This window comes from Macrobrachium rosenbergii, chromosome 42, assembly GCF_040412425.1.
Source record: "Macrobrachium rosenbergii isolate ZJJX-2024 chromosome 42, ASM4041242v1, whole genome shotgun sequence".
Taxonomy (NCBI): domain Eukaryota; kingdom Metazoa; phylum Arthropoda; class Malacostraca; order Decapoda; family Palaemonidae; genus Macrobrachium; species Macrobrachium rosenbergii.
In genome coordinates this window covers 44,866,322-44,881,406 of record NC_089782.1, presented here as the reverse complement: position 1 = coordinate 44,881,406, position 15,085 = coordinate 44,866,322, and the positions used below count along the sequence as shown (strand labels likewise).

The 15,085-nt window shown below is 35.9% G+C and overlaps 1 protein-coding gene across 3 annotated transcripts in view; it reads right to left on the bottom strand.

Annotated features, from left to right (window-relative positions):
- LOC136828377 (cathepsin L-like) overlaps window positions 1-15,085 on the bottom strand; it is a 316,355-nt gene that overhangs the window by 1,796 nt on the left and 299,474 nt on the right. Inside the window, exons 3-8 of one of the 3 annotated variants that reach the window (XM_067086342.1) lie at window positions 12,948-13,288; window positions 11,028-11,161; window positions 10,683-10,836; window positions 8,143-8,337; window positions 2,928-3,113; window positions 176-335 (exon numbers count right to left, since the gene is read on the bottom strand). In XM_067086342.1, the coding sequence (XP_066942443.1) occupies window positions 176-335; window positions 2,928-3,113; window positions 8,143-8,337; window positions 10,683-10,836; window positions 11,028-11,074 (742 nt within the window). In that variant the 5' untranslated portion in view covers window positions 11,075-11,161; window positions 12,948-13,288. Of the gene's footprint in view, window positions 1-175; window positions 336-2,927; window positions 3,114-8,142; window positions 8,338-10,682; window positions 10,837-11,027; window positions 11,162-11,294; window positions 11,380-12,890; window positions 13,289-15,085 lie in introns of those variants that run through there. The other 2 variants (XM_067086343.1, XM_067086344.1) reach the window with 2 other exon arrangements.

Sequence of the window (15,085 nt, the reverse complement as noted above, 5' to 3'; positions counted from 1 at the left end):
TGTTTAAGGAAATACTGCTGAAAAAATTTAGGTCTACGACTTTAACTATTCCTTATTTCAAGTGCAATACGCGTTTCCACGCCATGCTGACGGAGAAAACGCCATTCAAAGTGAAAATAAGAATCTGTTAAACCTATTAAATACTGGACAAATACTGCTGGAAAAAAATCAATACCTGATCTATAATGCATGAAGGAGGAAGAGGCGTCGATACCTACAGATATCGGACCAACCACTGCCACGGCCTGCAACAGTGCCAGTTCGGTTCTGGGAATATTCACCCACCCAGTGACAGTTGCCACTGCTCTTCTCTTTTCGTATTTGCAAACGCCATCCTTTTTGGATTGGGAAACGGGAGAGTAAGTTTCCGGAAGCTCATGACACAACGAAAATCAAACAAATGAACTAGAAAATAAATGGATAAAAAACAGAAAATGGAAATCCCTATATACATACACACACATATATATATATATATATATATATATATATATATATATATATATATATATATATATATATATATATATATATATATATATATATATATATATATATAATCTACGTCATTGTAGAATAAATATTAAGTATATTCATTCATTTGTTCTCTATCTCTCTAATTCTATGTTACAAATCATGTCCTAAGCCACATACGTTTGACATTGTGATGCGTAGACTTTCCTTTAGAGTCGACCCAACAATTAAATTGTTTGAATAAACCCCTATGGCGTCTCCATGTCATTTCCTCGTATGCCATTCTTAGACAAATATAAACACCATTAGATGTTCTTCTTGAGACAGATAAATAAAAAGTTTATTCGTACCTTCAATGAAGATATACAACTCTTTAGCACCCACAGAAAATTCCAGGCTACGCCCTTGTCCTATGAAATGCAGATTACAACTACATCTAAATATCTTGGCTTTCTAACCGACAAAGTATTTTTCTTTACCTTTTATAATGACTTCATCGACGTGGTCAAATTTGTGTTGTCTATTTGTCCTCTCAAACCCGCCTTGTCACCTCAGTAAACTCCGAAGTGTTTTTTTTTTTTTTTTTTTTTTTGCCTAAGCCTTTTAGCTTCCCTTCTTATATCTCTTCATTACCCTCCCTCTCTGCTTCCCACGGTGCACTATTTTGGGCAAAGCTCTTTCTTTCTTTTTTTTGTACACGACTTTGCACTTAAGATTCAACTTGGGGACTTTGCTGAATAGTCTCTTCATTGCATTTCAAGCTTTATCTTAATTTGAAAGCCTCCTCTCCAGCAGTTACAGCGTACACACACACACACACACACACACACACACACATATGTGTGTGTGTCTGTGCGTGTACGCTTTAACTACTGGATTTTCAGATTAGATCAAACCTGAAATATAATGAAGAGACTATTAAGCCAAGTCTCCTAAGCTGAATACTTGTGTGTGTGTATATATATATGTATATATATGTATATATATATATATATATATATATATATATATATATATATATATATATATATATATATATATATATAATATATATATATATATACTGTTCTTTCCTTGGGCACTTTCCAGAAAAACGACAGATAAGGTATTATGAAGTCTCTTCTCTCAAGTTTTCTTTAATTTCCAATCCCAGGTTTCTTTCCTTGGTGTCGCAATGTTAAATTGGTCAAAGTTCCCCATAATCAGTATTCCATGTTCCTTCCGTGTTACCATGGACGAGCGGCCAGAGAAGTAACATCGGCATATAGCCAAGATGAACACGAGATAAATGAATGAAGTAACATTTATAAATATGTATGAAGTTGTGGGGCCTGGTTACTGACGAGAAAAAAAATGCTTGAGTTTGTCAACGATTTCTAGATCAGGAAGAAGTAATGTGTTCCCTGGAATGAACTGTGGATGGGACCACCTGCCTCGGTGAGAAACAAAAGTATTAAGGTGTTAACGTTTCTGTTCCAGATTACACTGACAGTAAAGAAGATTCATCTGCGTTATCTTTCGCACATTTTCCAAAAAATGCAGAAAACAGGCGAACTTGTTAGTGACAAAAATCAGAAACTATGTTAAACCTGAAGTACTCAAAAATGATGTATTATACAGGTGATTTAAATATAGAACTTAAGTCACCATAGGTGCTGATACAATGAAGAATTGTCAATGAAAAGTATGAACTGATTTTGCAATAATCAAATCAGAAATACCCGAGTTTAATCGGACCTTGCAAATGTTGATGGTTCTAAGTTTCAACAGGCAGTATTGACACACGAAGCCCATAGCCATCTGCCTCATTTCATGCTGTTAAGTTGTTATTATATTCGTTATTTCACTTATACTCATTTCCCCCTTACTGTACTTCGCTTTTCATCCTTCCTTCACAATTGATATTCTACTTTAGGGAAGTTTCTTGACAAGTTCATGTGACATTTTGGGTTTGTTCAGTAGTGATAAGGCAAGGAGAGACAGTGTTTGCAATTACTGACACTAGTCAAGGTTAAAAATAGTAAAGGTCTAATGAAAATTACCCTGTGGAAAACTAGACATAACTGGACTAGGCTTAATTTCATAACAACAACAACAACAATAATAATAATGAATATTTTTCAAAGACTACCACTACTGCTAATATTAATAATGTCTTTTCGAATAATAATAATAATAATAATAATAATAATAATAATAATAATAATAACAACAATAATAATAATAATAATAATAATAATAATAATAATAATAATAATAATAATAATAATAATCGCAAAAAAATCATAAAAAGAGCATATATTGAAAAATATATAAAACTCTCCTTTATTAATCAACCTGATAAGGAGAATGCAGCAGGTTCTCGAAAACTCTCGTTTTACATATATTTTCAGTATATACTTACACTCACAGCACTGTGGATTCCTACACCAACAAACAATAACTATACTTACGTGGGCCGTGTACGGGTACTCGAACTCGTTCTCAATGCCTCCTTCCTCCAGAACGCACCGGAAGGCCGACTGCATGAGACCCCCTCCGCAGCCGTGACACCTATGACAGCAATCAACCAGGTTCTGCTCAGAGAGGCTCTCCAGGCGACCCGTCTTCCGAGCGTGCTGACCCTCCATGGCGCCTGTCTGAGGTCATTCCAAAGTCTGAATTAGGATCTCGGGTGTCGCGGAATCGACGAGTTGTAATGATAATAATTAGATGCAAAATGCTGTAATGGAGGAATCTTTTCGTGAATTTGAAATTCCTCACGTGACTTAAACATCATCAGCAATAATAATAATAATAATTAACAAATACTCATAGTAGCACGAGTCTTAAAATGGAGAAGCAAATCCACAGTTATGTGTATGCACAAATATTTAAAGATAAATCAATATAGATAGCTTACGGGAAGGTTGTTCGGTTCCCCTTTTCAATCAAGATTGACAAGGGGAACCGAACAAGTTCCCGAAAGCTATCTATATTGATTTATCTGTAAATATATGTACATATACATAACTGTGGATTTGCTTCTCCAATAATAATAATAATAATAATAATAATAATAATAAATAATAATAATAATAATAATAACAGCAGTGTATAGGCAAAGGGAGTTAGATATAGCTGCTTAAGTTTTAAAGTTATCAAAATCATGACGAAAAAGAATCCAGGAAACGGGATCAATAAAAATTACACACAGGGACTAATTTACTTTCAGGAAAGATATGTATATTAAAAATGGGTAGAATATGGCTGCAAAAAAAAAAAACACGATAGAGTGAAGATAAAACGAGGAAACCGGGGAATTAGTATCGAGAGATATTTGAGAGATTATTAGAAAAAGAGATATTTGAAAAAAAACAAGAAAAGACACTGAAATGACATTTGAAAGACGAATTGGAAAGACATTTGAAAGAGTAATAAGAAGCGGTATTCGAAGTGTTAAAAAGAGAAGATATTTAAAAGATATATAAATGACATTTGCACAACAAATAAAAAGTAAATATATTTAAAAGATGAATGAACATAAGGAGAGACATTTAAGAGATGAATGGAAAAAAGCAAACATTTGAACTCCGAATAATAAAAGTGACACTTACAAGAATCAAATGAAAAGACACTTGAAAGCTGATTGAAAGAGAAAAATATTTGAAAGATTGTTACAACAAAAGCTGAATAAAACAAAAAGACATTCGAAAGATGAACAGGAAAAGAGAGAGACCTTTCAAAGCTAAAAAAGGAAAGTGGCATTTGAAGGACGAAAGACATTTAAAACACGACTGAAAAACGGGACACTTAACGAACGAAGACAAAAAAAAAGATGTTTGAAAGCTGAAAAAGATAACAAAAAGATACTGGAAAAATAGATAAGGTACGCGACATTCGAAAGATGGCTGACTAAGGAAAGAGACATTCGAAAGATAACTGAGTGAGGAAAGAGACATTCGAAAGATGACTGACTGAGGAAAGAGAGATCTGAAAGATAGATGAGAAGAAGAGACATTCGAAAGATAGATGACTGAGGAAAGAGACATTCGAAAGATGAATGACTGAGGAAAGAGATATTCGAAAGATAACTGACTGAGGAAAGAGACATTCGAAAGATAGATGACTGAGGAAAGAGACATTCGAAAGATAGATGACTGAGGAAAGAGACATTCGAAAGATAGATGACTGAGGAAACAGACATTCGAAAGATGACTGACTGAGGAAAGAGACCTCCGAAAGATAGATGACTGAGGAAAGAGACATTCGAAAGATAGATGACTGAGGAAAGAGACATTCGAAAGATGACTGACTATGGAAAGAGACCTCCGAAAGATAGATGACTGAGGAAAGAGACATTCGAAAGATGACTGACTGAGGAAAGAGACCTCCGAAAGATAGATGACTGAGGAAAGAGACATTCGAAAGATAGATGACTGAGGAAAGAGACATTCGAAAGATAGATGACTGAGGAAAGAGATATTCGAAAGATGACTGACTGAGGAAAGAGACCTCCGAAAGATAGATGACTGAGGAAAGAGACATTCGAAAGATAGATGACTGAGGAAAGAGACATTCGAAAGATAGATGACTGAGGAAAGAGACATTCGAAAGATGACTGACTGAGGAAAGAGACCTCCGAAAGATAGATGACTGAGGAAAGAGACAATCGAAAGATAGATGACTGAGGAAAGAGACATTCGAAAGATAGATGACTGAGGAAAGAGACAATCGAAAGATAGATGACTGAGGAAAGAGACAATCGAAAGATAGATGACTGAGGAAAGAGACAATCGAAAGATAGATGACTGAGGAAAGAGACAATCGAAAGATAGATGACTGAGGAAAGAGACAATCGAAAGATAGATGACTGAGGAAAGAGACATTCGAAAGATAGATGACTGAGAAAAGACCTCGAAAGATAGATGACTGAGAAAGAGAGAAAGATAGATGACTGAGGAAAGAGACCTCCGAAAGATAGATGACTGAGGAAAGAGACAATCGAAAGATAGATGACTGAGGAAAGAGACATTCGAAAGATAGATGACTGAGGAAAGAGACATTCGAAAGATAGATGACTGAGAAAGAGACATAGATGACTGAGGAAAGAGACCTCCGAAAGATAGATGACTGAGGAAAGAGACATTCGAAAGATGATGACTGAGGAAAGAGACATTCGAAAGATAGATGACTGAAAGAGAAAGAGATAGATGACTGAGGAAAAAGATGATAGATGACTGAGGAAAGAGACAATCGAAAGATAGATGACTGAGGAAAGAGACCTCCGAAAGATAGATGACTGAGGAAAGAGACCTCCGAAAGATAGATGACTGAGGAAAGAGACAATCGAAAGATAGATGACTGAGGAAAGAGACCTCCGAAAGATAGATGACTGAGGAAAGAGATAATCGAAAGATAGATGACTGAGGAAAAGACATCGAAAGATGATGACTGAGGAAAGAGACATTCGAAAGATAGATGACTGAGGAAAGAGACATTCAAAAGATAGATGACTGAGGAAAGAGACATTCGAAAGATAGATGACTGAGGAAAGAGACATTCGAAAGATAGATGACTGAGGAAAGAGACATTCGAAAGATAGATGACTGAGGAAAGAGACAATCGAAAGATAGATGACTGAGGAAAGAGACATTGAAAGATAGATGACTGAGAAAGAAAGAGATAGATGACTGAGGAAAAGACATTCGAAAGATGACTGACTGAGGAAAGAGACCTCCGAAAGATAGATGACTGAGGAAAGAAAGAAAGATGACTGACTGAGGAAAAGACGAAAGATAGATGACTGAGGAAAGAGACATTCGAAAGACAGATGACTGAGGAAAGAGATTCGAAAGATAGATGACTGAGGAAAGAGACATTCGAAAGATAGATGACTGAGGAAAGAGACATTCGAAAGATGACTGACTGATGACTGAGGAAAGAGAGATGACTGAGGAAAGAGACACTCGAAAGATGACTGACTAGGAAAGAGACCTCCGAAAGTTAGATGACTGAGGAAAAAGACATTCGAAAGATAGATGACTGAGGAAAGAGACATTCGAAAGATGACTGACTGAGGAAAGAGACCTCCGAAAGATAGATGACTGAGGAAAGAGACATTCGAAAGATGACTGACTGAGGAAAGAGACCTCCGAAAGTTAGATGACTGAGGAAAGAGATTCGAAAGATAGATGACTGAGGAAAGAGACATTCGAAAGATAGATGACTGAGGAAAGAGACAATCGAAAGATAGATGAATGAGGAAAAAGACATTCGAAAGATAGATGACTGAGGAAAGAGACATTCGAAAGATAGATGATAGGAAAGAGACAATGAAAGATAGATGACTGAAAAGACATTCGAAAGATAGATGACTGAGGAAAGAGACATTCGAAAGATAGATGACTGAGGAAAGAGACATTCGAAAGATAGATGACTGAGGAAAGAGACATTCGAAAGATAGATGACTGAGGAAAGAGACAATCGAAAGATAGATGACTGAGGAAAGAGACATTCGAAAGATAGATGACTGAGGAAAGAGACATTCGAAAGATAGATGACTGAGGAAAGAGACATCCGAAAGATAGATGACTGAGGAAAGAGACATTCGAAAGATAGATGACTGAGGAAAGAGTCATTCGAAAGATAGATGACCGAGGAAAGAGACATTCGAAAGATAGATGACTGAGGAAAGAGACATTCGAAAGATAGATGACCGAGGAAAGAGACATCCGAAAGATAGATGACTGAGGAAAGAGACATTCGAAAGATAGATGACTGAGGAAAGAGACATCCGAAAGATAGATGACTGAGGAAAGAGACATTCGAAAGATAGATGACTGAGGAAAGAGACATCCGAAAGATAGATGACTGAGGAAAGAGACATCCGAAAGATAGATGACTGAGGAAAGAGACATCAGAAAGATGACTGACTGAGGAAAGAGAAATTCGAAAGATGACTGACTGAGGAAAGAGACATTCGAAAGATGACTGACTGAGGAAAGAGACATTCGAAAGATGACTGACTGAGGAAAGAGACATCAGAAAGATGACTGACTGAGGAAAGAGACATTCGAAAGATGATTGACTGAGGAAAGAGACATCAGAAAGATGACTGACTGAGGAAAGAGACATCAGAAAGATGACTGACTGAGGAAAGAGACATTCGAAAGATGATTGACTGAGGAAAGAGACATCAGAAAGATGATGACTGAGGAAAGAGACATTCGAAAGATGACTGACTGAGGAAAGAGACATCAGAAAGATGACTGACTGAGGAAAGAGACATTCGAAAGATGATTGACTGAGGAAAGAGACATCAGAAAGATGACTGACTGAGGAAAGAGACATCAGAAAGATGACTGACTGAGGAAAGAGACATTCGAAAGATAGATGACTGAGGAAAGAGACATCAGAAAGATGACTGACTGAGGAAAGAGACATTCGAAAGATGATTGACTGAGGAAAGAGACATCAGAAAGATAACTGACTGAGGAAAGAGACATTCGAAAGATGACTGACTGAGGAAAGAGACATCAGAAAGATGACTGACCGAGGAAAGAGACATTCGAAAGATAGATGACTCAGACAAGCGACATTTTTTAGATGAAAAAGAGAAGGGAGACATACAAAAAGGATGGATAGTGAAAAGGAGAGGAATCTAAACGAAGAAGGCGGAAACCTCACCGCAGAGAACGCCCAGCAGGATCCGCACCCCCCTTGGTACTTGACGCGGGTCACAACGCCCTTCAGCCTCCAATCGACGCTGGGGGGCAGGGGGATGTCGTCATTTGGGGGGATGAAGGTCGAGCCGGAGTTCTCGTCCATCCCGTCCATCTGGACTTGTAACCCTTGCATTGTTGCCACTACTTCTTCAGTCAACTGGAAAGGCGCAAAACATTTAAAATGGAGCATTGTCGCCTGGGCTGAAGTGCTTATGACAGAAACTTGAGAAGCATTTCAAATAGAAACATCGACTGGATATATAGTATTACGGTCACTGGAAAATACCCACTAACGTGTGTGTGTGTGTATGTATTAATATATGTATATATGTATATATATATATATATATATATATATATATATATATATATATATATATATATATATATATATATATATATATATATATATGGATCTTAGGCCTTGAAGCGACAAGCGTATCCAAAAAGTCTGAAGATTCTGATAAGTTAAGAGGACATTTAGGCTATTACGATTACATATGTTTCTGGTAAAAAGTAAACTGTAGATTCTATATCTATTTATCAAATATATACTTCTTCTTCTTCTTCTTGTTTTAAGATTTTTTTTTGATAAGCCTTCTTTGAAGGACTTTGATTTGACAGTGGGGTAGGGTAGCCTCGATCGGCTTTGACAGGCTTACCCTTGGTACATTTACCATCCCCATTTCTTGGGCGGGGTGGTCAAAAAGTAAACTGTTATGTTTTAGAAGATGTTTCTTTGTTTATATCTATTTATTTATCTGATTACATACGTAATAGGGTGTCTACACGGATAGCAAATCTATCTATCATCTATTATATATATATATATATATATATATATATATATATATATATATATATATAATATATATATATATATATATATATATATATATATATATATGTATATACAGATATAAATATATATATGTTTGGTTTTAAATCACGAAAAGGTAAAAACGTTATGATTATACGAACAAAGTTACACCTTTTCGTGATTTAAAATCAGACATATATACATACATACATATATATATATATATATATATATATATATATATATATATATATATATATATATATATATATATATATATATATATTATATATATATATATATATATATATATATATATATATATATATATATATATATATATATATATATATATATATATATATATATATATATATAGAATAGATAGGTAGATATAGAATCTACTGGTTACTTTTACCAGAAACATGTGTAATTATAATAGCCTAAATGCCCTCTTAACTTCTCGAATTCTTCACACTTTTTGTATATGCTTGTCGCTACGAAGCCTTGGATCTAAACCCAAGAAATATGAAGTAATTCTGATGCCCGGTAGCAGGATTCGAACCCACATCCAGAGGTCACGTTGCCTACCTGACCGGCAACGTGACCTCGTTCTGATACTCTGGAGGTGGGGTTCGAATCCTGCTACCGGACGTAAGAATTACTTCATTTTTCTTGGTTTGGATCTAAGGGTTTGTAGTGACAAGCGTGTCCAAAAAGTGGGAAGAATTCGAGAAGCAGAAAGGGCATTATAACTATTAAAATATGTATGTGTACATTAAGAGGGCATTATGGCTATTAAAATATGCATGTGTACATATATATATTATATATATATATATATATACATATACATATACTGATGGCAGTGTATATATGCAGATGTAGTGCATATGGCAAAGAGAAACAGAACTGTTATGAACATAAAAGGTGCAGAAGATAAGTGAAGAGGAATTCGAGCAAAGTCTTACAACTCGAAGGTCTCAGAGCAAACTGTGAGTGAAGCTTAGAAATTCTGGTTAAGTGAACTGTTGGAAATGTTGGAACGAGGGGGCATAAGTACACAAACATTCTAATACATTTCTGTACCTTTGGCGTTGTGAAAAAATCACGTGACGGCGGTAAGAACTGGAATTTTAGTCAAGATAAAGTGTCTCATGTCTGGACCTAAACATAACAGATGAAGACTCTCTAAATGTAATGTTTAAAAAAGAATGCGCAGAAGAGCATAAGAAAACGATTACATAAATATAAAAAAAAGTCCGGAGATCGAAAGATGTAAACATATCACTAATATATCAATGCGACTGCATATACATGCATTCAATATACGTATACGTTAAAAAAATATGCACATATAAATACAAAGATTTGCTGAAAAAATAAATCTGAATTAAAAGCACATTAAGCATAATAGTTAATGACTCTGAATGTTGTCAGAAAAGTAAGGACATAAATCAACAACTATTCGGATACATAAGCACTGAACACATATATGCATGTGTATTTATATATATTTATATCTGTTAATGAATGTATGTATGAACGTGTGTATGAGCGTGTGTAAGTGTACTAGAGTGTGCATGTGTGTATATATGTAAGTAGAAAAAACACGTACAAAAATGAGTACACACAAGCTCTTCACATCCATTAACTCCAGAAGTAGGAAAAAAAAGCCTTACCATATCACTCAAATGATTTGTCTCCATCTCATAGGAAGTTTTGTTCTGAGCATATAGCTTGTTGTGCTCAATGATTTTCAGTTTGTTCTCCATGAAAATCTTCATTCCGAAATTTCTCCTCGACGATGTTCTCATAGTTCTTGTTGTACTTGATCTGAGGGGTTGGGGAGGACAGGTACTTGCATGAATAATATCGGAAGCATTATATAACCAAAACATATATACACTTCTTTTATATGTGACCGTATAAGAGTAATCTTTTGAGAACGTCCTAAGGCGTGAGTGTTTACCTTGTCATGGAAGGTTCACATTAATTTTTCATTTTCATTTTTCATTTCCTCTTACCTTAAAAAGCTCCCATTCTTCTTTCGCCACAGACAACACTGGCTCATAGGCTGTTACTTCGCTCGCAATAGCAGCCATTACCACCACCATCACCTTAATTATAGCAGTCATTTTGCTCGTCTTCGTTACAGAACCTGAAATACAAGTAGTAACAATACAAGCCGGTAAGTATTTCAGTCTAAATTAGCGGCTAAAACGCCCACTTTGCTAACATTTTGTACTGCGTATTTTTTCCAGTAACTTTTCTATGTGCCAGCATAAACGTACTGCATAGTTTCAGCAAACTGTACGAATCCGCCTTCGAAAACTGTCAAAACGAATGCGACAGGACACATGCAACTGACTCACTCTGTTTCTGAATTCGTCACAGATACACTGCTACACTACTACAGCCAAACACCTGTTTTCCCTTCGCAGCTGAAATGACTAGGAATCATGAGACCGTTCGTCATGATGGCGTGTTACTGCTCCGTCTCGTGATTGGATTTTACAAGAGGAAAAACTGCGTTTTGGGTTTTTAACACGAAATTATATTCTTCGAAGCTCCTTTATATAAGTTTGAATCTACTGTTGTCTACGAATACAGATTCATTTGGCAAATGAATCACTCTGAGCTGTGCGAAGTAGGAAACAGATGTGAGTGGTGGATCACATACAAACAAACGTTGTGGTAAAACAGATATAAATAAACAAATAATAAAGATTACGCAACTCGACTTCATTCTTCACCAGCTCAAACAACAAGGATGCCTGGGAATACACAGATGATATTCTTTTTCACCAATTAAGCATATTATGCAGTCTCTGAGTGCGTTTTAACACTTGTTTGCAAAATTATTCCTAACTTTCAATAGTCTGCTGTCTCCAAAGAGAGCTGACGAATAATAAGCAGTCACTAAGGGATGACAAGTTCAGATGGAAGAAAATGTATTCATAAAAATAAATAAATTTATATGTCATTTCGCGCGAATGAGGAATCATGGCGTAATATACGAATATGCAGCTTACACACACACACACACACACACACACAAACACACATATATATATTATATATATATATATTTATACGTACATATAGATACATGTGTGTGAATTTATGTATGTACTTTATGTATGAATGTATGTATCGAAATTATTAACAAACTGGACTTTGGTTCAATTCATCGTTATCAGGAAATAAATTTCAAGAAGAGATAAATATATCTGAGTATTTTTCTTTGCATTAAATATCAGCGATATCAGCGGAAGACGGGTGAAAAAAATGTGATGATTTTTGGGGGAGTCTGGGTACCACACAGATATATCTGTGGTCTTATGAATGTATTCTATATGCAAAAACTATCAACCAGATCTCGGTCAGTAACATAACTCTTATTAAAACATCAAAGTCACTGTAGGCCACAACTGAAAATTCAGTTATCTTTGGCTATTAAAGCTGAACTTGTAATAAAATTTAAGCAACTCTGCAACGTTAGTCACATGGGACCCAGATAAGAGTAAGCCACACTTCTGCGAGTATCACAGGAAGCCAAGAAGTCGTTGAGCATGTTTCTAAAAATTATTAATAGCACAGGCTACCATTATTTCAACAAGTCATATACCGATACAGATGTCAATGGAGACCTAATAATTACAGAATCAGAAGTACAGTGAAAAAACTCTGTGACTCTCCTTCCCAAATGACATTGCATCTCAAGTATTAGCTGTGGGGGATAGATAGCAATGGGTTGTAAACTGCTGTAGTTCCACATGGAAGAATCAATTATAAATTATCAGGACTCTGCCCGACCTCGCCAGTATTTTAACAGTTCTCCTAATCATACTGACATATAAGTAGAAAACAATGAGAAGTAACTTAACTGTTTTCTTTACTAACTACCTGAGCTCTCAAACTAGCAAAAACCGGTAAGGCCTTACTCTGTCAAGCTGCTATCTTGTCGACGCTTCTCTGATGAATAAGCGTATTTGGGAAGGCAGCCCCGCCTTATAGTGCGATCAAGTCCTTATCAGTCACGAGGCATTCCTTATCGCGTGGTGTCCTCATAAATAAAATAGTGATATCAACAGCACCGCGGACTAGGGCTCTTTCAGCATCAAAGATCATCCGATTTCGTCGCGAAATCGTTCCTCTAGTGACTTTGTTGCCAGTTCCAATTCTCTTCTTTCATCGACGCTTGGGACCAACGAAAGCGAACAAAACCTCGTGGTATTTCCATGAGGAAATTGGGGAAGCAACTGAACGTCGTAAAAGATAGCATCTGAAAAAAAATCAGAGAATAATCTTACTAAAACCAAGAGCAATAAATGTGTAATGCTTCAGTCTGTCCCACGCATTCTTTTAAACATTAAACAACAATGTGAACGAAATTAAAAAACATCAGTGTCCCCTACGCCACCGCTACTTTTGATATACATTTACAAACAGCGCATGTGATACAAGCTAACTCACTGATAGACCAAAGGGATATATCAGAAGGCGCGTAAAAAAAAAGGCAGCAGCGGCTGACTCGGCAAACGACCCTCACTCTCATAGTTACCCAGGTCTCGTTGCGACCGTTGACGCTCACTCTAGATTCTTAGGGCCTGTCGCAAGCTTCTAAGGCTTGGTATCCTGTATTTGGTTGTTAATCCAATGACTCACGAGATAGCTCAGTATAATATGCATACGGGAAATGAAGGAGAAAATGTCAACGGGGCAAGTTGTTTCACAATGCTACAATAGGAAATACATGCAGCGAGCAAAACAAGTAATTTCCACAGATAAACATTGATATTCAATTGCTTGGTGCGCTGAAAATAAGTACGTGAAAACCATAACCACACACACACACATACATACATACATATATATATATGTGTGTATATACAGTATACAGATAGATATATTAGATATATAGATAGACAGACATTGGAAAGCTTATTCACAAAAAGCGTTTCAGTCGCGACTATGTGATTAAGTTATCATCTGTTTTCTTCTTTATCAAGAGGATAAAGAAGAGTCTTCATATTCTGACTTTCAAGCAGTGAAATCACGAGACCACACCAAATGATAAAGAAATGGCCGGATGTCTGATAAGCAAAGGCGTCACATGAGAAAACAAAGTGCATCAACTTCTTTGGAGAGAGAGAGAGAGAGAGAGAGAGAGAGAGAGAGAGAGAGAGAGAGAGAGAGAGAGAGAGAGAACATATTTTGATACTGTTCAGTACGAGAATAAACGATAATTTGCCTCCCATATCTTTATATGATAAACAAATTAATATTTTCTGCGAAAATGTCTGTATTTGTAAAGGTAGAAGCAATAATTAAACGTGACAATGACAGATACTTAGCTTCGATTTTTATTGACTTCTCAGCGTATCCAAACACACATGAGCTATTAGCAACTTCATATTCTATATGAATACTTTATATTTGTCCGTAACCTGCACTTGGCAATAGTAAAGACGCATAATTATCAATATGTCTGAATAAAATCAAAGAACCTCATTGCTTCGAATAAACACTTGTAAAAGAAAAGTATTATGTCATTTCAGCTACACAAAATACTGATCTTGAACAATACCATCATAATAAATTTTCATGACTTTATCTCTGCTTTATTTTTAAGCTCCCTGAAGCTTTTTGATCACAAAGGCAATCTTCACATGAGCGTTCTTTCTTTCCTGGAAAAGCTGATAAGATAATGGTTGCCTTTCACTCATAAGAACATTACAAAAGGCTTTGATGCAAGGACTGCTGACCCATGAAATAAGTTAACTGATATTACTTACAAGTCACAGATACAGGCTACTGTGGTGTAGTCGTACACTCTTCGTCAAGTACATAATCTATATTATAAAATATATTATGAAACTAATGTATCCGTCTCGTCTATAAATGAAGTCGATATTTAAGTAATCTTACATCTGGTACAATTGTGATGTTCTGGTCATGTTTAAGATTCTGTGTTAATTAAACTTTACTTGGTTACAGGCAGACTTTCTGTGTTACCCATTAAAAAAATGGCTACCCGTTATGATTTACATAGTAAGATCATGAGAAGTTCGGCTAATCC